This window comes from Pseudorca crassidens, chromosome 3, assembly GCF_039906515.1.
Source record: "Pseudorca crassidens isolate mPseCra1 chromosome 3, mPseCra1.hap1, whole genome shotgun sequence".
Taxonomy (NCBI): Eukaryota; Metazoa; Chordata; class Mammalia; order Artiodactyla; family Delphinidae; genus Pseudorca; species Pseudorca crassidens.
In genome coordinates, this window is record NC_090298.1 from 118,369,153 (window position 1) to 118,394,276 (window position 25,124).

The 25,124-nt window shown below is 54.2% G+C and overlaps 1 protein-coding gene across 4 annotated transcripts; it reads right to left on the reverse strand.

Annotated features, from left to right (window-relative positions):
* Nucleotides 1–22: 22 nt before the first annotated feature.
* ARAP3 (ArfGAP with RhoGAP domain, ankyrin repeat and PH domain 3) lies at nt 23–24,145 on the reverse strand. 4 transcript variants are annotated; one of them, XM_067732076.1, is made up of 33 exons: nt 23,800–24,145; nt 21,622–22,133; nt 21,449–21,510; nt 21,232–21,343; nt 17,248–17,448; nt 17,033–17,102; nt 16,641–16,761; nt 16,367–16,551; nt 16,180–16,286; nt 15,749–15,948; nt 15,565–15,650; nt 15,222–15,404; nt 15,001–15,136; nt 14,274–14,390; nt 13,675–13,822; nt 13,465–13,567; nt 11,399–11,618; nt 10,644–10,707; nt 10,234–10,397; nt 7,667–7,879; nt 7,291–7,396; nt 6,057–6,204; nt 5,643–5,711; nt 4,885–4,959; nt 4,672–4,786; nt 2,946–3,074; nt 2,733–2,866; nt 2,413–2,495; nt 2,281–2,316; nt 2,082–2,145; nt 1,844–1,981; nt 1,603–1,641; nt 23–1,066 (listed from the first exon to the last, which is right to left on the reverse strand). In XM_067732076.1, the coding sequence occupies exons 2-33, from the start codon at nt 21,912–21,914 to the stop codon at nt 581–583; spliced, it is 4,407 nt and encodes a 1,468-aa protein (XP_067588177.1). In that variant the 5' UTR covers nt 21,915–22,133; nt 23,800–24,145; the 3' UTR covers nt 23–580. The 4 variants fall into 4 exon arrangements, with proteins under 4 accessions (XP_067588177.1, XP_067588174.1, XP_067588176.1 ...); XM_067732073.1 differs by having other exon boundaries at nt 21,622–22,165; nt 23,800–23,919; XM_067732075.1 differs by lacking the exon at nt 4,885–4,959 and having other exon boundaries at nt 21,622–22,165; nt 23,800–23,919.
* Between the last annotated feature and the right edge of the window lie 979 nt (nt 24,146–25,124).

Consider the following 25,124-nt stretch of genomic DNA (forward strand, 5'->3'; position numbering starts at 1 on the left):
TGAATGAAGTAAAAAATGGCAGTCTTTTTGTTCCAAGGTTTATTAACAGTGACGCATCCTTTCTGGCTCCTCTTTGCCCCAGTTCCCAGCCCTAATCAACCTCCCCACTCTGGGGCTTCACTGTAGTCTCTGAATGTTGAAGGTGGGGTAGGATAAACTTGGAGATCATTCAAATCTGTGCCTTCCAAATCTTTTTTTTGTTAATGCATAAAACCATTCTTTTCAAACCCAAGATCTCTCATAGAACCCCTACATATCAAATACATAGAGCGGAAGCTGCCCTTCTCGAGGGAAACTATGTGGGGCTTACAGCTCTGAGAAACAGTTTGAGATTCACCATTCTCCTTATTTCAGTTACTTCATGGTACAGGTAAGTCAGCGGAGGCCCAGAGAGGCACCACGACCTGCCTTTCTCTGAGCAGGACGCAGCCTCGGGAGCTCTCGGCCCCGTTCTCCTTCCACAGCACTATACTGGCTTCTAGAGTCTTATCAACCAGGGCAAAGGATGCTCCCAGCAGGGTCTGCCATGGGGAGAGCTTGGGCCTTTGGTTACCTACTCCTCAGACTGCTGGTCCCAGGGTCATGTGAGGGGCTGGCTGGGGGATGGACTGGAAGTGCAGGGAGCTTGGGTGGGGAAGCCAGGTGTCTGTGTTGGAAGGCCATTGGGGCTCGGGGGCTGGGGGCTGGAGGGCTGAGAGGGGCTGCCCAGGCCTATGGTGGTCTCTCCCTTCCTCAGGATGAGGCTGCTGAGCTCCTGGAGCAGCTGCTCCTCCAGGGACCCACGTGACTGGGGGCTGCTCTTTGAAGGGGGCCCCGGAGGGGGCTCAGGTGGTCTCTCCTCCCAGCCCAGGGGGCCTGCTTTGGGCAGAGGAGACTGATCAAAGGACCGCTGGCTGGCCAGTGGGGTCTCTGGCTTGGCTGTCCGCTCCGGTGTGATGGAGAAGGAGGTGGAGGTGTCTTCGGTCAGCTCGGGGAAGGCCCCCACTTCCTCATATACCGGCTCCTCGTACACAGGCTCCTCCAGTTCCTCTTGCTCCTCCACAGACCCCTGGGATGACTTCATCGGCTGGATGGAAATGGGGGTAACCAGAGGCAGGCACAGAGTTAGAGTTACCAGATTATTAATTGCTAACATTTATTGAGCTCTTCCTCTTTACCAGATGCTGCAAAATACTTTGCATGTATGATGTCAAAAACAACCCTGTATGATGGTTACACTGCAGGTGAGTGAGCTGAGGTACAGAGGGGTTAAGTAAGTTGCCCAAGATCACACAGTTAAGTAAAAGGTGGTGCTGGGGCTTGAACCCAGGTCTGTCTGACTCCAAAATGCATTCACGTAACCACTTCCCTTCTATTTCTCAGATCCTGTGACCACTTTCCCCTTTCCTCACCGCATCCTACCATCCCTTGTTTTCCTCATTCCTTTTGGTCCCAATACACACTCTCTCTCTCTCTCTCTCTCTCACACACACACACACACACACACACTCAATGATGGTCTGCATCAGGACAAATACAGAGAGCACACCGGCTCAGGCAGCACAGAGGAACACAGGGACACAGGGTTGACAGGCACACAACTGGAGCAGGCACAGTACTCACAAAGAACATGGACAGGGTCCTCCGGTTGTGAAGTCGCCGCTGGGCACAGGTGGGGTGGGGAGGCAGGGAGGGAGAGACACAGAGACACAGTGAGGCCTGGCAACAGGAGGCAGGTGTAGAGATTGGGGCATAGAGAAGGCAGAGGGGGCACCAGGCTGGCAGGCACGCCACTCCTTTCTGCAGTGTGGCAAGGGCGTGAGCAGGGACCCAGAGGGGTTGGGGCAGGCTAGGGGGACCTCACCAGGGTCTGATTGGCAGAGAGGAGGGTGGCCCCACTGTCATCCCCACGGATGGGCAGCAAAGGCATGGTGCCAAACTTCTGACGGGCGAGGTCAGAGGAGGAACGGCGTCGTAAGACCACTGGCTGCTGGTCATCATGCTGGAGAGAGGGTGAGGGGATGGCACTGGTGGGCATGGGAGGTGCTGAGGGTTAGTGCTGAGTCCACAGACCTACCCCTCAGCTCTCTCTTTCCCCTCACCTGGGCTTTGAGGATGCTGGTGGCCCAGTCCCACATCTCATCCTCGTCTGTGCAGGACAGGTAGCTGGGGGTGATCAGAGGGGAATCAGCAGGAGGGGAAGGGGTCACAGCTAGAGGGATGGAAGATAGAAAAAGCAAGAAGGTAGAGGACAGGGAGCCTGACTGGGCCACAGGAGAAGCCAGGCTGGGAGGTACTCACAGGTGCATCTTCTCCAGGATCAACGTGAAGCCCCACCTGAGAGGCAAAGGAGAACAGTGATGGGTGATCGGAAAGGCCAGCAGGGTGGCAGCAGGAAGGCTCTAGAAGTGTGGACTGGGGAAAAAAACTCACGGGGTGGGAGGCTTGAACTTCCTGCGGATTCCCAGGTAGACCTTGGCACCTTCCAAAGGCCACTCCCGTTCTGGTTTAGAGCTCTGACAACGCGAAGGCAGTCAGTGAGGTTGAGAGGTGAGAGAGAAGGATCGTGGTTAAGGAGGTCAAGAAGTCATGGAAGCACTGGGGTCGTGTGAGGTCAAAGGGTCACAGAAGTCAAAGGGCCAGGAAAGCAATGAGATTGATGAGAACATGGGCTGTGGAGTGACAGGGTCAGTGCCGTCAGGGCTCCTCCCACACGGCCACCCAGCATCCCTCCCTGCTTGCCTAGGGCCCACCTTCTTCTCCTTGAGCAGCAGCAGGCAGCGGCCACGCAGCAGAAAGAATCTCTCCTGGAAGCGGTTTCCCAGCAAGCGGGGCGGTTCTTCCCGACACCGCAACAGGCCCACCCGTGGGCTCTCACGGCGGATACCTGGGCACAGATGGGCAGGGCTAGGTGGAGGGTCCCTGAAAGAGGCCTGGGAGGTGCTGGGCTGAAGCAGGAGGCTCACCTGTGAAGAGGCAGCCGGCATGGGCCAGGGAGACTTTTCTCAAGAGCAGGGAGGCCGAGCAGGGCTCTGGGAGCTGGCACCATTGTAGGGCCTGCTCTAGGACCCTTTCCTTGGGGTGCAGTGGCCGCTCTAAGGGGCAAGATGAGGGTAGGTATCAACCAGATATCGATCCACAGCCTGGAGCGCCCCCCTCCTCGCCCACCAGTCGCTCATTCATTCATTCGTCCATTCCACCATCCAGCCACAGACATTATTTAGCACTGACTGTGCCAGGTGCTGGGCTGTCCTGGGGATACAGTGGGGAGCATGAAACACACGGCCTGCCTTCACGAAGCCCACAGCCTGGCGAGGGAGCAGAGAATAACAGATAAGTAAATGAGGTAACTAAAGACAAACCATTATTCTGAAAGAAGCAATAAGAAGCTGAGAGACAGTAACAGGGCAGCTACTGAGACAGGGTGACCAGGCAAAGCCTTTCAGAGGAGGCATTTGAAGATGAGACTCAGAGGACCTAAGGATTGGGAAGAACAAGCCACGCTGAGATCGGGGGAAGAAGACTTCAGGTGTGACAAAATGCAACCCCAAAGGGCCTGAGTTAGAAAGATGTGCTTGAGGAACTGAACAGTCAGTGTGGCTCAATCAAAGAGAATACGTTATGTGAGACGAGGTCTGAGAAATAAGCGAGGGCCAGACATTCAGGGTCTTGTGGGCTATAATAAGGGGTTTGAATTTTATTTTAAGTTCAATGGGAAACCATTGGAAGGGTTTAACCATGCGAATAGCATGATGATTTATGCTTGAAATGCTCATTGACTGCTGCGCGGAAAACGGATCCTTGGGGGGCGAGAAGGGAACATTGGCCAGCTATGCCCTTTCCCGGGCTATACATTTTAGTGGTTAATGCTGGGAAGCACAAAGATCATGGTGATTTCAACTAGGTTGGTGGTAACGATGGAGATGGAGAGGTGATAGATTCGAAATGACTCAAGAGGACTAGTTGCCCATTGTGTATGAAGATGAAGGAAAGGAAGGAGTCCCAGAAGACTCCCAAGTGTCTGTCCTTGATAACTGGGTGAATGCTGGTGCACTGACCGAGTTAGGGAAACTAGGAAATGGCTTGGGCATTTTGTTAGGCGAGGGGACTGGGAACTGAGTTTGGTCTTAGACTTTTTTTCTTTTTTTCGGCTGTGCCACGCGGCTTGTGGGATCTCAGTTCCCCAACCAGGGATCAAACCCGCAGCCCCTCCAGTGGAGGTATGGAGTCTTAACCACTGGACTGCCAGGGAAGTCCTGGTCTTAGACGTTTTAAATGTGAGATGCTATAAGATGTACAAGTGGATGTGTCAAGTAGCCAGCTGGATATGTGAGTCCGGAGCTCAGAGGAGAGGTCTGGGTCACACATAAACATTTGGGGGCCAGCTTATTAATGGCATTTAGAGCCACGGGAATGGATGAGCTCATCCAAGGAAAAAATGTAGACAGAGAAAGGAAGAGGGTTGAGGACTGAGCCCTGGGTCCCTCCAGCATTTGGAGTCTGGGCAAAGGAGAAAGAGAAGCCTCCTTTGAGGTGGAAGGGAAACCAAGGTTCTGTGGGGTCCACGAAAGCCAAGAGGGCAGACAGTACTGAGAAAGAGCAAGTGGACAACTGCATATCTGGTAACACATAAGTCTTGGTGACTTTCACCCCGCACCACACGTGCATGCGCACATGCACGGTCATACTCACCAAGCTCCCCACGCTCTCGAATCTCAAACGTCACCCACAAGTCCATCCCGGCTGCCGTCCCCCGAATCTCCAGTACCTGGTTAGTCAGCTCCTCGGCAGTCAGTGTTGGGGACACCTGGGGTCAGGGCAAGAGCAAAGGACCCGTGCCGGTCAGGCCATTGCCCCTGCCCCCCACTATCCTCTCATCTCCCCTCCTGTCCCCTCAGGACTGACCTTCAGGGTGACACAGTTGTCTGGGAGCTGCTGCTCTATAAAAACCTCCATGATGAGGTCTCCAGCCTGGGACAGCTGAGGGGAGGGGTAAAGAAATCAGGAGGACCCAGACGGTGCAAAGAATCAAGGTCAGAGGACTCCTCGGGTTGCCTCACGAGTGCTTCTCCCCACCACAGAAGCCTCCTCCCAACCCTCATTCCAAACATCGCTCAGGTCCTTCAAAGAGAAAAATCTCCAGGCATGGCGGAACTGTGTACAGAGCTTCCCAAGGCAGTGCAGCTGTGCTTGGGAAGACAGGTTTGGAGTCAGACTGTCTGGGTTCCAACTCTGCCACTTGCTACAGTACAACCTTGAGTAAGTGACCCTCCAAACCTCAGTTTCTTTGAAAAAATGGGACTACCTACCTCCTGGAGTTGGGTGATGCTAAAGTGAGAGTACAGGTGCTTGGAATATAATTAGTCCTCAGCTGTTTGCTACTGTATTTGTTATTCTTCTCACCTATTTGTCTAACTTAGCTAACCCTTCCTTGGATCTCTTACACATGAAACTGAAGTGCTCCTGCCACCCTTTTGTAAAGAATCCTCATGGTGGAATAAATGGAGCAAATCCTAAACCAAACCCCCTCCCCAAAGCACTCCTCTCCTTGGGTTTCCTGTGTCCCAAAGAACTGAGGGCCAGTGTCCAGAAGCAGAAGGTCACCTTCCTGTCCTGATGTCCCCTCCTGGCCCACTCGGGAGTCTAGGGTCAGGACAAGTTACCTGCACATCCTTCCAAGTGGTGATAAGACTGACCTCCAAGTCAATCTGAGCTACCTGGTCAGGGTCGATCTGTGGAAGAGCCAAAAGGGTGAAGGTGTGTGTGTGTGTGTGTGTGTGTGTGTGTGTGTGTGTGTGTGCGCATTGGAGGGGGGGGCGGGCTGCCGGGAAAGGAGGGAAGCAGGGAGAGATGTGCAAGACCGGAGCACCTGTAGGAGAGGGTTAGAGGCCAGAAGAGCTAAGAACCAGTGGGGCAAGCGTGTTAGGAGCATAGTTACAGGAGATTGGGGCCCAGGGCTCTGGGAGGTGGTCCCTGATGCGGAAGGCCTTCAGAGGGCTAGGCTGGGCCTTTGCTAGGGTGAGCAGGATCCAGAGTCCAGGAAGAGGGACTGTAGGTCAGGGGTTGGGAAAGCTTACATCAAACACAGAGATGTAGCCGTCAATGAGTTCCTGCAGCACCCGCACCTCGTGCTCCCCCCGCCCATCCGTCTGGAACACGCTGGGTGCAAATAGCAGGGCCAGGTTCCGCGTGCACATCTGGTTTAGAGCCGCACACTTTTGCACCCTGCAGAGGGGTGTGAGGGTCATGAGGAATGCAGTGAGCTTCCACTCACTTGTTCATCGACCCCTCCCTTCATTCAGCAAAAGGTTATTGAGTCTCTACTGTATGCCAGGCCCTGAGCTAAGCGCTTGGGATACGGCAGTGAGTTAGACAAAACCCTGGCTCTAAGAGCTCCCAGTCTAGGGGAGAGACAGACTTATAAATAGGGGTCAGCAAACTTTTTATGTAAGGGGACAGAGAGTAAATATTTTAGGCTTTCAGGCTATACAGTCTGCTGTGTAGGGTGAAAGGAACCATTGAAAATATATAAATGAATGGGCATGACTTTATATTTTATGTACAAAACTTTATTTACAAAAGCAAGTAATGGGCTGGATCTGGCCCATAGGCCATAGTTGTCCAGTCCCTGTGATATAGTGTAATCAGTACAACAGAGCTGAGGCTCACCCTGGAATCATTTAAAATTCTGTCTCCCCAATAGACTGGTAAAGGTAGGTGTGCATCTTATTCTTCTTTGTGTCTTCAACATCTAATCTTTGCCTGGCATAGAATAATAAATAAAACAAAATAATACTGATTGCTCACCATTTCTGAATGCTTACTACATACATGCCAGGTGCTGTAGTAAGAAGCTTACAAGGATCATCTCATTTAAATCTCGTATAACCTATGAGGTGGATACTATTCCTTATACCATCTTCCTGTTACAAATGAGGAAACCGAGGCTCAGAGACAGCAAATAACTTCTCTAAAGCCACACGCTAGGGAATTTCCTGGCGGTCTAGTGGTTAGGACTCTGAGCTTTCACCGCCAAGGGCCTGGGTTCAGTCCCTGGTTGGGGAACTAAAATCCCGCAGGCCGCGCGGTGTGGCCAAAATAAATAAAAAAATAAAGTCATGCGCTAGAATAGTGGAGCTGGATTAAGGCCTAGGTCTGTCTGACTCCAAAGTCCACGCTGTGAGCCTTTATGTTGTGATACCTTCACTTAACAATTATCTGTGGGATGAATATGTGAAGGTAAGCCAGGGGGTTGGACAGAGGTGATGAAGGGTCAGGGAGGAAGCCTGCAGGGGGTCTGGCTGTACTGACCGATAGAGATGCCCAATGAGGGTGGCCAGCGTGCGGCGGTTGACCCGTGGCAGGCAGCCAATCACTTCTTTGTATTTCTCCAGGCGCTGGTTCTTCTGGGGCAGCTCTGGGGATGGGATGGGGAAGGGTTGGAGAGGGTCAGGGAAGGAAGAGTAGAGGGATTTTTAGAGAAACAAACCCAGGATGGATGTGTTTCTGCCCCCTTCCCACCTTGCCTTGAGCTGAGTCCCTGGGTGATCTTCCAGTGGAGGAGTATTGGGGAGGGCGGCCGCCCAATCCCACAGGGGAGGCTCAGGGATTCTGGTGGGGTGGGTGGAGTTCCTGGTTGGGTCTTGGTTGTCGGTGAGGAGTTCTTAGGGATCTTGGGAGCACCTACCGGCAGCCTCCCTCCAGCGAGGCAGCAACCGAGCAGAGGTCACAGGGTCATCAAGCTCTCGAAAGAAGCGTTTGAGCGTGTCAGTGACATCCTCCACAAAGTGCTCCCCTGGTCGGAGCTTCACTGACCGGGCATCCCGCCGAAACTCAGCCAGGAGCCGCAGGCTGCGGGCGCGGGCACCCCCTTTCCGGTATACGCCCTCCAGCCGGAGCCCTGAGAACGGCCATCATCTCAGCTCACCGCTGCCCAAAGACCTGCCACAACCCACCCACCATCCTGTCTGTCACCCCTCATGGTATGTGGCTATTGGAGGCAGGAGGGTCAGAGAGGAAGAAATCGGCCTCTGTGGTCTTGCTTCTCAGGTCCCTGCTCCAGCCCTCATCATCAGAAGGTCCTTGCCTAATCACACAGCAGCACCCTTCACTCTCTCTTTCTCCCCTCCCCCACTTTGATCTTTAAATAGCACTCTGAAATCACATTACACTCAGGCCTCGTTATTCACAGGTTCTATACTTATGAATTCATCTACTTGCTAAAGTATATTTGGAGCCCCCGAATCAATACTTGTGGCACTTTGCAGTCACTTGTGAACATGCCCAAGTGGAGAAAATTTTGAGTTGCCTGATGGACATGTTTCTAGCTAAGGCCTCATATGGTAAACAAGTATCATTTCGTGGTATAGTTAAAGTCACATTTTTTGCATCTTGTGCTTCTTTTTTGGGGGGGATTTCACGGTTTAAACTAGCCCCCAAGTGTAGTGCTGAAGTGCTGTCTAGTGTTCCTAAGCACAAGAAGGCTCTGATGTGCCTTGTTGAGAAAATACATGTGTCAGATAAATTTTGTTCAGGCATGAGTTGCTGAGTATTGCTGGCTGTGCGGTCAAAATTAACGAATCAACAATTTATATTAAATAAAGTATCTTTAAAGCAGACTCACAGATACAGAGAACAAACTAGTGGTTACCAGTGACGAGAAGGAATGGGGGAGGGGCAGTATAGGGGTAGGGGAGTAAGAGGTACAAACTATTTGGTATAAAATAAGCTATAAGAATATATTGTACAACACAGGGAAGACAGCAAATATTTTAGAATAACTATAAATGGACTATAAACTTCAAAAATTGTGAATCACTATATTGTACCCTTGTAATTTATCTAATATACTTCAAAAAAAATTTTTTTTAAAGATGAAAGCTTGGAACTATACTCAATATCTTATAATAACTATAATGGAAAAGAATATATATATATATAAAACTGAATCACTTTGCCATGTATTTGAAACTAACACATTCAACATTATGAATTAACCATACTTCACTTTAAAAAAAAAAGAGGAAAAAAAAGATGGAAGCTTAAAAATAAAGTGTCTTTAAACAGAAAGACACATAAAACAAAGTTACATATTGATCAATTAATGAAAATATGACCAGAGTTTCCCAGGAACCTAACCCTGTATTTCCACTGGGGCAACGGTTCAGCATTCATTGATCCAGTCCTTTCAGTGACTTTATAGAATATAAGTACTGTGAATCACGAGAACTGACTGTATTTGTTTTCTTAATTATTACCCATCTCTCCCACCAGTCTCTGAGCTTCATATAACCTTCCTCGTTCACTGCCATATCCCCCGTGTCTGGCACAGGGGAGCAGCTCAATAAACATTTGTTGAACGAAGAGTGGCAGTGCAGGAACTGTGGAGGAGCAGGGAAGAACACCCACACTTTCCCCAGGGCTTTTTCACTGGGCCTCCTACTTCAATCCTCTTATGAACACGAGGGAGGCTGGGAAGGGGATAGCGGTCTAGTGAGTGGGGGAACTCAGTGCACGAGGCTACTGCCAAGGCGTGGAGAATGTCTTTAGCCACTGACTATCCCTTGTCCGTGTAGTAAGCACAACTCCTTGTCGGTGCATGGATGTGCCTTTTACCCCTTGACTGTCCTCCTTAGTTTTCTGTGAATTTTCCTTCTCAAGAGCCCAGCCTTCTAAAGAGAGTTTGCGGGGAAAAGAGATTCAACTTAGTCCTTACTTGGGAAAGAAAATAAAACGGAGGTCAAAAACTCACAAAGAATTCTGGGAACCCCTTGCATAGCTGATCCTTTATGGCTGGAAAACCTCCCACACAGAATAATTCTGCTCAGAGCCCCAAGGATTTTGCTGCACAGCATGGCTCTTGCCTTGTAGCTGCCCCCTCTTTGCTCTCCATGGCTCTGCATCTCCAGTCACAACTCAGTGCCACCCTCATTCCATGCCCACGCCCCAGTAACAGCTGCCTTGGAACACTTCACTACCTGCCAGGTCCTGCACTAAATGCTTTACATGTGTTATCTCACTATCACAGCTATCTTGGAAGATGACACTGTTAGTAGCCCCACTTTAAAGATGAGAGAACTGACGCTCACAAAAGCAAAGCAGCTTGCCAAGGGTCATACACTGGTTGCTGTCAGGCTGCAGTTTCTGGAGGCAAAGCTTTTGAAGGTAAATCACACACACACAGGGCAAATACCTGCCCCCCTGCTGCGCCCACGTTCCCCATCCCCCACTCGGTGTCAGCCAGTACCCACTCACCATGCTGAGTGACAAAACTGATGCAGGCATCCACAATGATGGGGATGTCACCCCGGCTCATCTGCTGCTCCTGCAGCCCTGTGCCTCCCCCGCCGGCTGCCCCGGCAATGGCCGCGTTCCATGCTGAGAAGTCTAGCCGGCCCTCTGCCTGCAGATACAGTGTCCTGAGACCCAAGAGACCTGAGTCAGAGCCAGCTCCAGAGGAGTCCTCTGACTAAGAGGCCCAGGAGCACAAGGACCAGACCTCCCAGAGACACCAGCAGGGGGCAACAACACCCAACCCAGACAGGGCCCCTGAACTAGGGAAGTGACTTTGAGGAAGTGGGCAGTGGTCCAGCAGGCCAGGGTGGAGGGTGTGAGCTGTGCTCTAGAAAGGGGGGCCCAGAGTCAAGGGTAGTGGCAAGACTTACCTTCCTGTCTCCACCAGAACCAAATGCTCTTTCTTGTCTGGGGTGTCAGTGGCTGAGACCACACCTGGGAGGAGAATCATTGGACATTATCATCATTGTCGTCTTCATCATAGTGACTAATATTTATTAAGTATTTAAGGTATGTAGGTTTCATGCTAGGAGCCTTACAAACAATACTGCAATAAATCCTGTGAGTTACATATTGTTATCCCCATTGTACACATAAGCTCAGAGAGGTTAAGTAACTTGCCTCAGATTACCTGCTATAAAATAGAACTCAAGTTTGTCTCCAAAACCTCAAAACACTATCCTACACTGTTCCTCTTTTAAGAGGAAATGAGAATTCCCAGTCCCTTCTCCCAGTTCCCAATAAGCAAGCAACTCCAAATAATGATAATAACAATAATATTTATAACAAATAACATTTATTGAATACCTACAAGATGCCTCCTGACAGGCTCTGTGATAAGTGTTTTACATGCATTGCCTTATTTGAAACTCATTACAACCCTAATATTGTGCCTGTTGTGAAGATGAGGCAACTAAAGCACAGAGAGGTTAAGTAACTTGTCCAAGGTCACACAGCCAGGAAGTGATGGAGGTGGGGGTCTAAATCTGGGCAATTTGACTCCAGAACTTGCGCCTGAATCCACTATTCCTGCTGTCTCCCATAGGGACCCCCAAATAGATGAAGGTCCACTACCCACCCTAACTCCCCATAGCCACCCTTCATCCCTGCCCCCAGCCCTGCTCACTGATCTCCTGTAGCCGGCGCAGATGAACCATGTCCTCGGGGGCTGGGGGGCCCGGGCCCGATGCTGGGCACAGGAAGAGGTGATCTCCACGAAGAAGTCCGAACCCAGACAGCCAGAGGCCAGGGGCCAGGGCAGTATGGGAAGGGGACCGCAGCCACAGGCGGCCCAGCCGCAGCAGCCCAGGGCCCAGCAGCTGGTGACAGCTCAGTGGGGAGAACCACTGTGAGGCAGGAGGACAAGGGGAGAGAGGAAAATAGGGAAAGAGACAAGGAGTGGGGGAGAGAAGTAAGAGTGAGAGGGATAGGGAAAGGCAGAGAAAAACATGGAGAGAAAGCCAAGGAAACAGAGGAATGAAAGGGATGGGGAGAGAATGAAGGAAAGACCGGTGAAGGAGACAGGAGATGGATGGAGAAAAACAAGAAAGAAATGCAATTCAATTTGATTTGCTTCAGCCAACCCAGAGAAGATCCCTGTGTGGCAGGCAGCCTCATGCCCTTAATTGGGATGTAGGGGAAGACAGAATGGGTAGCTACATGCTGTAACCGAAGAGTCACGAGGCCCCGGGAAGTCCCACCCTCTTGGGGCCGGGCAGAGGCTTCATGGAGAAAGGACTATTCGAGGTGAACCTCAAAGCAGTGCTTCTCAAGCTACTTGCGGTGAAGGAACAGGGAGTTTTAAAAAAATTTTCCAATCTGTCACTAACCAACACTTTCATTAAAAAGCAACAAAATGAATTACTAGAAAAATGAAATGAGAAGAATTACAAAATAAGCCCCCAAGTTTTAAAATTAGATTGCACACATAAAATCTCTCTGTCAAATTGCTATGAAAGACTCTAAATGCTGACTCAAGCCCTGTACTTAAGCTGTCATGGGCCATAACAGAGTCCCTGGGCCAGGATGGGTTAACAGACCACACTTGGGGTAGCACTGCCTTAAAGGATGGGCTAGATTTTTGGAGAGTAGATAATACGAAGAGACTTGGACCTGGCTGGGAGGGCCATGACAAAGCCCTTAGAGGATATGGAGATAACTTCTTGGTGTGAGGAGTTACAGGCAAACCAGGAGAGTGGGGTCAGAAGCCAAAGCAGGGGAGCATTTCCCACAGAGGAGTGTGAGATGCAGAGACTACCTGGTGAGGCCAGAAGGAGGCCCTTGGACTTTACCATGGACAGGTCACCAGCCACCTGCAGGGTAGCAGCTCAGAAGAGTATGGCAGAGGGGGGCAGCCACAAGGGGTTAAGGAGGAACTGCAGGCTGCCAGAGCACACAACTTTCTAAGGAGTTGTCAGGAGGGCGCCAGGATGGTGAGTTGAAGGTGGAGCAGAGCTGGGTGAAAAGCTGTTTAAGGATGGGAGCGATTGTCATCATCATTGCCATTACTACCTCAACACCCACAGGTGGAGGGCTTGCTGCGTGCCGGGCAGTGTAGGCCTCGCGCGTCACTTAATCCTCAACACTAGCGGGTGGGGTCTTTTACACCACTCTACTCACATGGAAGAGCTCACATGTGAGAGTTGGAGGACTCAAGTCCCAGGATATCTGACTCTCGCGCCTGAACTTTTAATGCCACAGAGGGGATGCAGGGTGGAGAGACAGTGGCTTCCCTGGGAATGGAGAAGGTGGAACAGATGAAGGCAGCTTTGCCTGTGGACTTGGAGATCTGAGGGTTGGGGGAAGGGAGTGGGAGTCAGAGGCAGCCTCTCTGTGGGAAGAGGCCCAGCACAGTGAGGTTTGGCCCATGAGCTTTGGAGACAGAGGCCTGATTTTCGTCCTGTGCTCTGCTGCCTCCTAGCTCTGTGACCTTGACCACATGACTTCATAACCTCTGAGTTCTTTAGGTGTGAAGTATTAATAATCCTTACCTCTGAGGGTTGTTGTGAAATTTAACTGAGACATTGAGTGGGCAGTGTTTAACACAGGGCCTGGTACAGAATAAGTGCTCGGTCAACCTTAGCTGTTAGTGGAAGGGGTAGGAGTGGCTGTAGGAATAAGAGAGGACAGGATGGGGGCAGGTGGGGACAGGGAAACCATGAGCTGTCAGGGAGGGGGTCTCGGCTATCTCACCTTGCCCACGGCGCTGGTCCAGGCCTCCAGACTCTCGGCTCCATCTGTGCCAAAATGCTGGATCCTCCCCCCAGTGAGGACGAGCTCAAAGGAAAACGGGAACCTGGAGAGAAGATGAGGTCCGGGCGGAGAATGGGGGTGAGTGAGGGGGTTGGCAGGCTCAGGCTCAGGAAGGGAAAAGGGGAGTTCAGGGAACATGGTGGGTGTTACCTGTCGAGGTCACCTGGGTCAGTGGGTGGGGGGTTCACACCCAGACATACGACATCCTGGGGCTGGATGAGGTTGAGGGGTTCAGGGCTGCTTTCTGACACAAACATTTCCAGAGCCGCACCCAGCACGCACCACAGTCGGGGGGGAGCTAAGAAGGAAACTGATGGTCAGCAGGCGGCTGACCTCTGTCCCCACTGTCAGAATTCCCATTTACCAGATATTTATTCTATGCCAAGCCCTCTGCCTGTGTATGATCTCACGTAATCTTCACGGCTCTATGAGGTGGGTTTTACATTCACTCCTGTTTTGCAGAAGGAGAAACTGGGGCTCAGAATTTGAGTAGCTTGCCCAAGTCACATGGGTAGAAAGTAGCAGAGTTGGAATTTGACCTCCACAGTCTGACTTCAAAGCACAGCCTCTCAACCATCACCCAATGCTGCCACCTGCCATGGTCCCTCTCTGACTCCCGGCACCCAGCCCACTCCAAGGCATGTCCCATCCCCGTCCTCTCCTCCCTGTCCCTCTATGGAACACCCATTCCCATCCTGGTTTCTGCCCACCTCCTCGCATCCCAGAGGGTTTCTGCCCTCCCTTCTCACCATCTCGGCCCCTGCGAGGGGGTGGCGGTCCAGCTTTGTTGCTAACGGGACCACAGTACAGGAAGCTGCTGTAAGTGGCAGGCACCACCACCTCATTGTACACGCCAGGGGAGGGGTCTGCAAGGGGAAGAAGAAGTGGTCAGGTCAAGCCAGTGTAATGGGACGGCCTGACCTCCTTGGGAAGGGATTGAATCAAGCAAGACAGTGGGACCCAACTCCATTGGCCAAGTAGAGCCCAGTGGGGACATCTCACCACCTAGATTAGAAAAGAGGGTGGCAGGGAGTGACGAGGCTTCCAAGCCAGGCCTTGCCCACTGTCTGTCCCCACCACAAGTCAGCTCTGGGTGGAGGCCTCAGAGCATGGGCCATCCTGCAAGTGTCTTGGCCCCTTTGGCACGACTCCTGGAGACCAGCCTCTATAACATGACCATTTCTATGATCAGACTACCCCTGGGGAGGTGGGACCCGGCCTACTGGTTGATCCCATCAGGGGTAGGCCAGCAGTAACACCTCAAACCTCCAGATCCATTCCAGACAGTGGTCATTTCATAACATCAAGAAATAGGACCTGGAGGACCTGGAGGGTTGGGAAACTGCCCAGCCTGGACCATTGTGATGGGCTGGGTGAGAGGTAATTGCCCCTCCCCCCGCCCCCCGGAAGAACCAAGGCTCAGGTCGGGGCTGGGAGTTCTTGCAGGGAGAGAGAGGAGGCATTGGTGGGGATTACCTGCGGGCAGGAGACCAGGGAAGCTGCCATCGAGGGCTGGAGGGGACCAGGGCTCCTCTCCCTCAAAAGCCTCGACGCAGAGGAGCTGGGTCATGTTCTTTAGCAGGTTGGGTCCTGCCACAGCTGCACATAGTGCCTACAAGGAGAACACTGCAAGTTTAGGCATTTCAACTCAGAGACTGCTTTCCCCCCTCCCCGTCAGCCCCGGCCCTCCCTCCTACCTGGAGAAGCTGGCTATGATCTGGATACTGAGGGTGGGGTTTCCGGAAGAGACCTAGCCGGTACTTCCGGGAGATGAACTCTCCCCGAGGGCCAGGGGTGCTATCTGGATGCAGCCCTTCACCTGGGGGTAGCGCTCCAGCCCAGAAGCGGTTGGCACGATCATTTCCCAGGACAATGAACAACTGTAGGATGACAAGGGGCAGAGGCAAGTGACAGGAACTCAAGAGTCCCCAGACATTCCAATCCTGCCCCAAGCAGGACCCAAGGCCTTTTCTGCATGCTCTCCTTCCATCCGCAACCCCGGCCCCCCACATACACTTTCTTCCTCTTCAGACTCCTCACCTGCACTATCTCATTACTCCAGACACTTGTGTCCAGCTTCAGGCTCTGCACCTTGGAGATCCCAGAACCCAGGGCCCGGTGCTGACCTGTTAGGGTGTGAAGGGCATGTGGCAGGGGCACCCTGAGCCCTCCTGCCCCCAACTCCCTCCTTCTCCCCATTTCAGCTACAGGCTCCAGCCCTCACCTGCGCACTGCTTGCAGATGACCACCCCCAGGTTGACAGCGGCCCAGTCCGGGCGGGAGGCCTCACAGTCCGCACAGTGCCGGTTTGCCCGATTGGACCAGATCTTCTCAGCCACCTCGTAGTCAGACAGGGTCTCGGTTACTGCTTCCTGCAGAGCGGCCGCCCAGCTCTGCCGAGCCCCCCCAGACTCGGCTGTGAAGCTGAGGGGTGGACAGCCAGTCCGTGGGCATGGACATACCCCCCGACCTGTTCCATCCCCCTGGCCACATGTGGGCCAGCCCAGACCTTCCTGACATCCTTGACCCTGTTCACTGGCCTCCTGTCAGTGCACACCCACTGAATCCTACTGAGGAGGTCCCGGGTCCTCTGCACCCCTGTGCCCCCACCAATGTCTCTCCCCGAGCCTTGCCTCCTGCCAGTCTGGGCCCCACCTGAAGCAGCGATGTGGTGTGAGCAGGTCGAAGCTGCGACTCTTGGTCTCCCGGACGCTGCAGCCTTGCAGTTCAATGAAGCAGATCCCAATGCCCAGAGAGAAGGCCTGGCAGGGTCGGGGCAGGCACAGTGAGGCCAGAATGGGCTATAGGTCAGGCCCCTCGGCCCCAGCCCGGCCCTCCTCACCTGCTCACTCTTGTACAGGGCCAGCTCTCCGGGGCTCAACGCAGCAAACACCTTGGCCTTGTGCCCACGCAGCTCCAGCATGCCCGTGCGAAGGGGTCGGGGTGGCTGTGGGGGCCGGGGGTGGCCCAGGAGGCGCTGCTCCTTCAAGCAGGATTGCATCGTGGAGCACCACGTGTCCCGCTGAGCTGGCGGGGGACAGGGAAGAGGGTCAGCCGGCTGTGTGCTTACCTGGCCTCCCCAGCCCTGCCCTGGCCCGGGAGGCCCTGGCCCTCACCCTCGCTCTCTGTGCGGAACACGAACACCCTCTGGCCAGTGACGACCTGGAACTTGTTGTCCTTGCTGCTGCGGGTCATCTCGATGGCTGTCAGAGGGATCACACCCTTGGGGAAGGGGTCCTGGAGGGACAGACCATTGGCCCATGGGGACAGGAACTCAGCCACGTGCGCTGACCCCGGGGGGGCCAGTGCCAACTTTTAATGAGATCAGCACTCATTCCGCAAGCAGTGGGGTACAGCTGCTAACCGAGCTCCTTTAGATGCTGACACCAGTCATGCGGTACCTGCCTCCCCCACCAGGGGGGGACTGGCCTTCCAGTCCTGAGCCTCCCTCAGCCCTCCCTCTCCCTCTCCCTTTCCCCAGGCCCCATGTAGCATCTCCTGGACCCACCTTATCGCTGCCAAAGTACATCAGACTCCTCCCATTGAACTGCACAAAGCGCCTCTGGAAGACGTAGTTTCTGGGGAAGGCAAGGGCCGAGACCAGTAAGTGGTGGAAGCTGCATCCCGGGGCGTCCTAGGAGCTGGGAGCACTTGGGGCCTGACCTCCACCACCACCACGCAGCCTCCCGCGCCCCCCTCCCCTGCCCTTCCCAGCAGCCCCACCCCTGAGGGGAGAGCTTGTCTAGCCAGCCACTGAGCAGGGGCGTGGGGCGGTCTGCCGTGGAGGAGAAGCTGGCATAGGGTGAAATGAGGTCATCGTTGGTCTCCGCGTCCAGGGCGGGCAGTGAGAGGGTGGAATCCCCCGGCAGCTCAAGGCTGGCATAGCCAGCGTCCTCTCGTGCCTCCAGATCCTGCCTGCTGAGCCTGTGGGGGCCAAGACAGAGAGGGACACACATTAGACCCAGTTCCCTGGACAGCCCCACCCTCAGCGCCTAGTGGAATGCCTGGCAGGTACTGGATCTGCTTTTCAAACAGGGGAACAGGGAGGTTGAGAACCCAAAACACTAGCATGGAGCTTCTTCCCCGAGCACACTTGGACTTTGCATTTGAAAACTTTCAGTCTGGGCTTCCCTGGTGGCGCAGCGGTTGAGAGTCCGCCTGCCAATGCAGGGGACACGGGTTCGTGCGCCGGTCCGGGAAGATCTCACATGTCGTGGAGCGGCTGGGCCCGTGGGCCATGGCCGCTGAGCCTGCGCATCCGGAGCCTGTGCTCCGCAACGGGAGAGGCCACAGCAGTGAGAGGCCCACGTACCACAAAAAAAAAAAAAAAAAAAAAAAACCCAAAAAAACAAACAAACAAAAAATTTCAGTCCTTCGCCTCTGCCATTAGGATTACTTGGCAGAAAATTTGGGGAAGGGCTGAGTAGATGGCTTTCTGCCACAGTTGCCCATATCTCATCAATAAGCCTGACTGGTTCTTGCTCCAGAAAGTTCTTGCCTTTCTCTCCGGGGACCAAGCTTCCATCAGTTCTCACCGAGGTGAAGGGAATCGCCTAACTGGTCACCTGCTTCCACTCGCACCCTCCCACCAAACATCCGTTCTCCCACTGACACCAGAGTGCTCTTTTAACAATGCAAATGAGAGCATTTCACTCACCAGCATGAACCTCTACAATGACTTCCCATCTGCACTTAGGATAAATTGAAATTCCTTACCAGGGGCTGCAAGACTTTGTACAGTGAGACCCGTGGCGACTCCCCTGACCTCACCCTGTATCGCCCTCACCTTGGCTTACTACAGTCCAGCCACATTCTCTTCCCCAGTTCAGAGCCTTTGCACACGGTGTTCCCTCTGCCTAGAGCACGCTCCCCTGGGCTGCTTCTTCTCATCCTTCGAGTGTTCCTTCTCAGAAAGTCTTCTATTATTCTCTATCACTTTCCAGTGGTTCCTTACCTCAGCTGCACAGAATCACCCAGGAAACTTAAAAATACCTGTATATGAGCCCCACACCAGACACTTAAATTTGGGTCTCTGGGAATGAGGCCCAGGCATCTGTTGTTTTAAAAGTTCCCCAGGGGGCTTCCCTGGTGGCGCAGTGGTTGAGAGTCCGCCTGCCGATGCAGGGCACACAGGTTCGTGCCCAGGTCCGGGAAGATCCCACATGCCGCGGAGCGGCTGGGCCCGTGAGCCATGGCTGCTGAGCCTGCGCGTCCGGAGCCTGTGCTCCGCAATGGGAGAGGCCACAACAGTGAGAGGCCCGTATACCGGTAAAAAAAAAAAAAAAAGTTCCCCAGGAGGTAGTGCCGCTGAGGTTGAGAACCTCTACCCCGTTTGTTTCCTACTTCACTGAGAAACTGAAGCCATCAGACGAGAATCCCCGCAGACTCCCAGTGCCTCATCTGCCCCATTTCACACACACACTGCCTTCCTCCTGGTACTGGAATAAATAGCCCTGTCTAAAGCCGGTCCGTCCTCTGAGCACTTGATCCTAGTCCCCTCACCTACACAATGACATCGCTCCAGACTTTCTCTCTTTTCTCTCCCCTACATCAGCTAGTTCTCCCTCTCTACCAGGTCATCCCTATTCACCTATGAACATACGTAGCATTCTATGCTATAAAAACCCCCTTCTTGACTCCACTTCTACTCTCAGTAACCACTCCAACTCTCTGCTCTTCTTTGCAGAAAAACTCCTCAAAAAATGTTGTCTTCACATTTGCAGCTCCTCTCCTTCCGTTCTCTCTTGAGCCCACTCTGATCCAGCTTTCATCCTCAGCACTTGTCAAGGTCCCGAGTGACCTCCATGTTACCAGTTCCAGCGGTCAATTCTCAGCCCTCAACTTACCCAACCTCTCAGCAGCACCTGACATAGCTGACCTCTCCCTCCTCCTTGTACATTTTCTTCACTTAGCTCCTGTGGCATCAACTTCTCCTGCTTTTCCCTCTGCTTCACTAACCATTTCTTTTCAGCCTGTTTTGCTGATTGTCCTTCTTCTCCCAAACCTCTTGATGCTGGAGTGTGCTTGGTTCTCTGCTCTATCAACACTCACTCACAGCTACATATACCCATCCAAACGCTGACAACTCACAAATCTGGATCTGCAGCTCGGACCTCTTCCCCACACTCCAGACTTGTATATCCAGTGGCCTATTTGCCACCTCTTCTTGGGTGTATAGTACACACCTCAAATTCAACACATCTAAAACTGAACGCCTCATCTGCCCCCCACCTACCTCTGCTTTATGCCCAGTCCTCCCCATCTCCGACCATGGCAACTTGAGGGACTTCCAGTTGCTCAGAACAGTGCTGTGGAACTAAATCTTTGAAATGTGGTTGTTTCATAGTTACAGCACAGCTCACACCAGACTAGCCACGTTTCATGCGTTCAGCAACCACACTTGTTTACTGGCCACCACAACGGACAGTACAGGCTCAGACCAGAACCCCTGAAGTCATTCTTGACTGCTCTTTTCTCTCACACCTCAATTTACCAGGACGGTTCGCCTTCAAAATACAACACAAACCAACCACTTCTCACCATCTCCACTCCCATCACACTAGCCTGAGATGTCTCACCTAGATCACTGCAAGAACCTCCTAACTAGTCTCTCTGCTTCTGCTTTTGCCCCCTACAGACCATGCCTAACACAGCAACCAGAGGGATTCTTAAAATGTAAGTCAAAACCTTTCCGGGGCTTCCCTGGTGGCACAGTGGTTGAGAGTCCACCTGCCGATGCAGGGGACACGGGTTCGTGCCCAGGTCCGGGAAGATCCCACATGCCGCGGAGCGGCTGGGCCCGTGAGCCGTGGCCGCTGAGCCTGCGCGTCCGGAGCCTGTGCTCCACAACAGGAGAGGCCACAACAGTGAGAGGCCCGTGTATCGCAAAAAAAAAAAACAAAAAACTGAAAAACCTTCCAGTGGCTGCCTTCCCATTTCACTTAGAGTAAAAGCAAGTCCCTACAAGGTCCTACCCATCTGGCTCCGTTTACAGCTCTGATGGCAGCATCTCCCCCAACTCTTCCCACCCTGCCCCACTCTGCCCCAGCCCGGTCGACCCTGTCATCACTCCTGGATCCCTGTGGGCAACTGGCCTCTTTAAAGCCTCTATTCTGGCCACTCTTCCCGCCTGCAACACTCTTCTCCTAGAAGAGGGCTAACTCCGTCCCCTCCTTCAAGTTTTGGCTTGAATGTCATCCTCTTAATAATGGCAACTCTTCATGAAAAACTGCAGTCCACTCCCCCCTCACTCCATCCCAGCCCTCTAACCCGGTTCGATTTTTTCCATGGCACTTATCACCTTTTAACGTATGGTGTAGCTCATTTATTATATCTGTTGTTAATTAACATCTCCCCACAAGGGCAGGGATTTCTGATCTATCCCAAGTATCTACAACGATATCCGGCATTCAGTAGGTGCTCAATAAAGATAGTTAAATGAAGGAATGAAAGGCACTGCTCCCTATTTTAAATCATACATCCATTTCTTTGTCTACCTGTTTTATTTCCTGTCTGTCCCCACTGAGTCACAAGCTCCCTCATGGGGGACTGGGTCTGTCATATTCATCCTGTACCTCAAGAACCCAGCTGGCACACAGTGGACACTTAATGCACATTTGACAGATAACGGGAAACACGGCCACCACCAGCTCAACCGCTCCTCAAGCTGCCCCTCTTCCTGCCATCATCATGCTATGGACCACTCACCTGTGTTCAGCCCTTTCCTGACAGATAACTCTGCCTTCTCTTCTGTCGGGGACCCCTGGGACCCCCACAGGCTGGACACCATAGTACAGGCAACCAGGGTCCATGATGTGCACTGGCAGGAGGAAAAAAAGGGGAGACAGGGAAGAGGTCAGGTGAGAGTGTCTGACGTCCTGAAGGGCACTGCCCCTCTTCCCCCAACCCATGATAACCCACCTACCTGTGCCCGTTGTGGGCCTGAGGGCAGGAGTGGGGGCAGTTGTCTGGGAGCTGTCTGGGGCCCTTAGGGGAAAGGTCTAGTGTCATTAAAGGAAAGAGAAGGAAGGACAAGCCCTCGTGCCCTGTTCCTCCCTGCCCCCAGCATGGGATCCCCAGGGAGCCAACTCCACTCACGTGTCCTGAGCCGTCTGTGCCCCGCCTCTTAAGTCCAAGCCGAAGTAGATGGCATTGGGCATCATCTCCACAGTATTCAAGGCTGAAGGCTGCTCAGAGGAGGACCTCTGAGGGACAGGAGGGGAACTCGGGCTGGGCTCTGGGCTCTTGGATGCTTCTGGTCTCCAGAGAGCTGGACTCAACCCAGGCCTCTGGGTGGTGGTGGAGCCACTGAGCCCACCAAATACCGTCCTGGGCTTAGGCACAGGCTTGGGGGGCTGCGCCTGGGGGGCCGGGCTGGGCGGTGGCTCCATGGCACTTCCCAGCTGGGGATCCGGGGAGCCCTCTGCCGTGCCCGCCTGCAGCAGGCGCAGAATGCGTTTCCGATGCCCTGTGGCGTTGATGCCCAATTGCCTCAGCTCCTCATGGCCCAGGCCCCGGGCTGCACCCGCTGTAGCCAGGCCATGCCGCCGGAACACGTCTGCATACTGCTCCAGGTGCACCGTGGCCAGCCACACAGCGATGTCCAGGTCCTGAGGGGCAGCCATGGGGGCTCAGGCCATTGCTGGGGGGAGGGGCAGGTGAAGGGAGGGCTCAGGCTGAGATTCCCCCTCCCTGTGCCAAAGTCTGAGGCCTGGACAGGGGTACCAGACTCCAGTCTTCCTCCAAAGAAGAATGACCAGAGGCCTGTAATCCGGGGGCAGAGCCATCCCAGAACATGCTTTCTCATTGCAGGTGAACCCCTTCATTTGCAGATGAGGAAACTGAGGCCCAGGGAGGGGAAGAGGCTTTCCCAGGGCTCACAGCAAGTTGGCTTATCGATGGCAGTGTTGGTCCCTTAGCTCCTGCCCACCCTGTGTCTGGGTCAAAGCTCTGCCTCTGCATTGCTGCACGTTCAACTAAGGAAGTCTGGGACAAGAGGCCGGAACCCTGCCCCTGCAGGGTGAAGGGGGGATGGTGGGGAGGAAGGGCCCACGATGTGCCCTAATCCTGCTGTGGCACAGCGTGGGGATAGGGCAGCTGTGGCACAAGAGGAGAGGGGAGATGCAGATCCCACTCCCGCTGGTTTCCAGAGCTGAGGTACAGGCTCGGGCCATCCTAATCCTGGACCTTCCCAGTTCCCCCTCCCCTTCCACCTATTGTCTCTGCTCAGACTTCCTTCCTTTCCCTCCAGCTCTGGCTGCCCCCACATCCTGCCTCCCTTGGTCAGGCTGCCCAGAGAGCTCTAAGCAGTACCGACATCTGAGCAGAGGCCACTTGGGGAGTGAGGATGGGGCAGAGAACTGAGTCAGAGATGAGGGACCAGGGGTACACCAGGGTCTTCACTCTGCAGCATCTTCTCACACACGTGTGTGCAAACAGGAGCACCCACCCTGCAGGAACTCACAGTGTGAAATGACATCCCCCTACCTCTGCTTTCTCCAAGTCCTCCTTCGCCCTGCTCATGCCTTTGGACCCAGGTCTCTGAGGCTCTGTCCCATTCCACCAGCCTGACCCTGACCCTGCTCTACTGCCTAGACCTACCTTGGATTCTGTCTCCCTGAGTTTTATCTCTACCCTGTCCCTGTCCCTACCCCACTCCATCTCCATCTCCATCTCTACCTCTAAATCCATCTTGGTCCCTCTCCTTGTTTTGCTCTCTGTCATTAAGCCTCTCCCTGCCTCCGTCTCCAATTTTAACTAGATGTTCGGTTTCATCTGTGTCTCTGGCCACATGAAACTGGCTCTAGGTTTCTGTCTCTGCCTCTGCCCTGACGGCTCTCTCCCAGTTTCTCTCCTGCGGGGTCCCGGCCAGGACTCCCTCTCGCCCCAGCATCAGCTCTGGCCTCTCTGCCTCTCTGTGGCCGAGCCCCTCCCCAAGCTAGGGCCGGGGTGCTGCGCCTCCCGCCCTGACTCAGAGTCCAGTTTCCCGGTGACTCAGGCCCGACTCGAGGGCATGGGACTGGGAACTAGGAGATGCGCGGGGCAGGAGTGCGGGGGGGCGGGCCAGGCCGCGCGGAGCAGCTCCGGCTACGACGAGGGAGGGGGCAAGGAGGGAGGGGGCAGAGACCGGCAACCCGAGGGAGGGGCGGTCGCGGCGGGGAGGGGGAGAGGGGAGGGCCCCCGGCGCGGAGCGGGCCGGGGATCCCACGAACGCTCTCGAGGAGGTGATGGGGAGGAGTCTGGGAGGCAGGGGCCCGGGGGCGCGGGGGTCCTCACCTCACTAAGCGGCTGCAGTCGGCTCCCAGGTGCCCGACGCGCTGCCGTAGGCTCCGGGTCCTGCCGCGCCGGCCCCGCCTCCCCTCAGCCCTCCCCCGACGGGGCCCAGCCCCGCCCCGCTCGTCGGTTCCCTCGGCGGGGCCCCGGCCACTCCTTGTGCAAGCGGCGGCCTCCAAAAGGTTTGGGCTCCTTACCCAACCACTGCGCTTATCTCGCAGCCTGGCAAGCTCAGCCCCTTGAGGGGCCAAGAAAGGGGGGGGACCGGAACAGGGTTGGAGGCCGAGACAGCCTTAGAGAGCAGGACAAAAAGGCAGAGACCAGACGGAGATGGGGACAGGGGTAGAACCAGAGAGAGAAGGAGAGTGCTGCGGGGGACAGCTTTGCATGCCCTCCGCTGTTCCCTCCCCGTCCGGCCGAAAGGGGAGGATAAAGAATAGGGCCTTAAGTCCCCAGGGCATCTCTCCCACGCCCCGCAGGGTGGCTGGACTCTGGTACCCAGTTAATGAGGGAACAGAAGCTGATATCCACAAGTCACGGATATCCACAGCCTTCCAAGCTGGCGAACCTTCAGGAGCCCAGCCGTATGACCTGGGGGAAAGAGGCAGAGGCCCAGAGGAGGAGTCCGCGACTGCTTCTCCCTCTCCAAGGGCCTAGTCTAGGTTTCTTCCCAGAGATGAAGGTCAGGTCTCGGGGCTGCCTTTTTGAAGATAAGGCTGGTGCCCTGTAAGCACGGTGACCCGGCGAGCAGCCTTTGCATCCTGGGGCGAAGCCCCTTCTCCCCACCCTCCCACTGCAGTTTGTGTGTGTGTGTGTGTGTGGGTGGGTGTGTGGGTGGGTGGTGAGGGGGGGCGGGAGAGGGGTCCCTGAGGAGAAACGGCTCCTCTCCCCTCTCGGGATCTTGCCTGGAGCCCTAACCTTAGAGCCTGCCCCCCAGAGCCTGAGGCCCCTCCCCCTCCGAGTGGGGCTGGCCTTTAGCTGTGTGTGGGTTGGGGGGCGGGGTAGGGGCGCCCGCTGGCCGGGCTGTGCTTTCCGGTTTGTATGAGAGGAAGTTGGCTGTGAGTCAGCAGACACAGGAACTATCAGTAGCTAGGGGAAGACCCCTGCCTGAGGGGAAGGTGAAGGGAATGTGGGGAAGTGGTCCCCGCCTCTCCCATCTGCCCCAGCTTGTAAGGGGACTGCCATTTTCAGCCTCCTGGAGCCCTTCTAGCTGAGAAAGAGAATGATAATAATTAATACTTCAAATGGCCATAATAATGGCCACCAGTTATTGAAAGCTGACTATGTCACAGGCCCTGTGCAAACACTGCTTTGCAGTTTGATTCATT

Excerpts from the sequence above, each read along its gene's own strand:
- ARAP3 (XM_067732073.1), bottom strand. The coding sequence starts at position 22,148 with ATGGCTGCCCCTCAGGACCTGGACATCGCTGTGTGGCTGGCCACGGTG. Across the intron at positions 17,103-17,247 it reads GACAAGCTCTCCCCTCAGGG|AAACTACGTCTTCCAGAGGC; the intron begins GTGGGGCTGCTG and ends TGCCTTCCCCAG. Across the intron at positions 16,762-17,032 it reads TGTACTTTGGCAGCGATAAG|GACCCCTTCCCCAAGGGTGT; the intron begins GTGGGTCCAGGA and ends CTGTCCCTCCAG.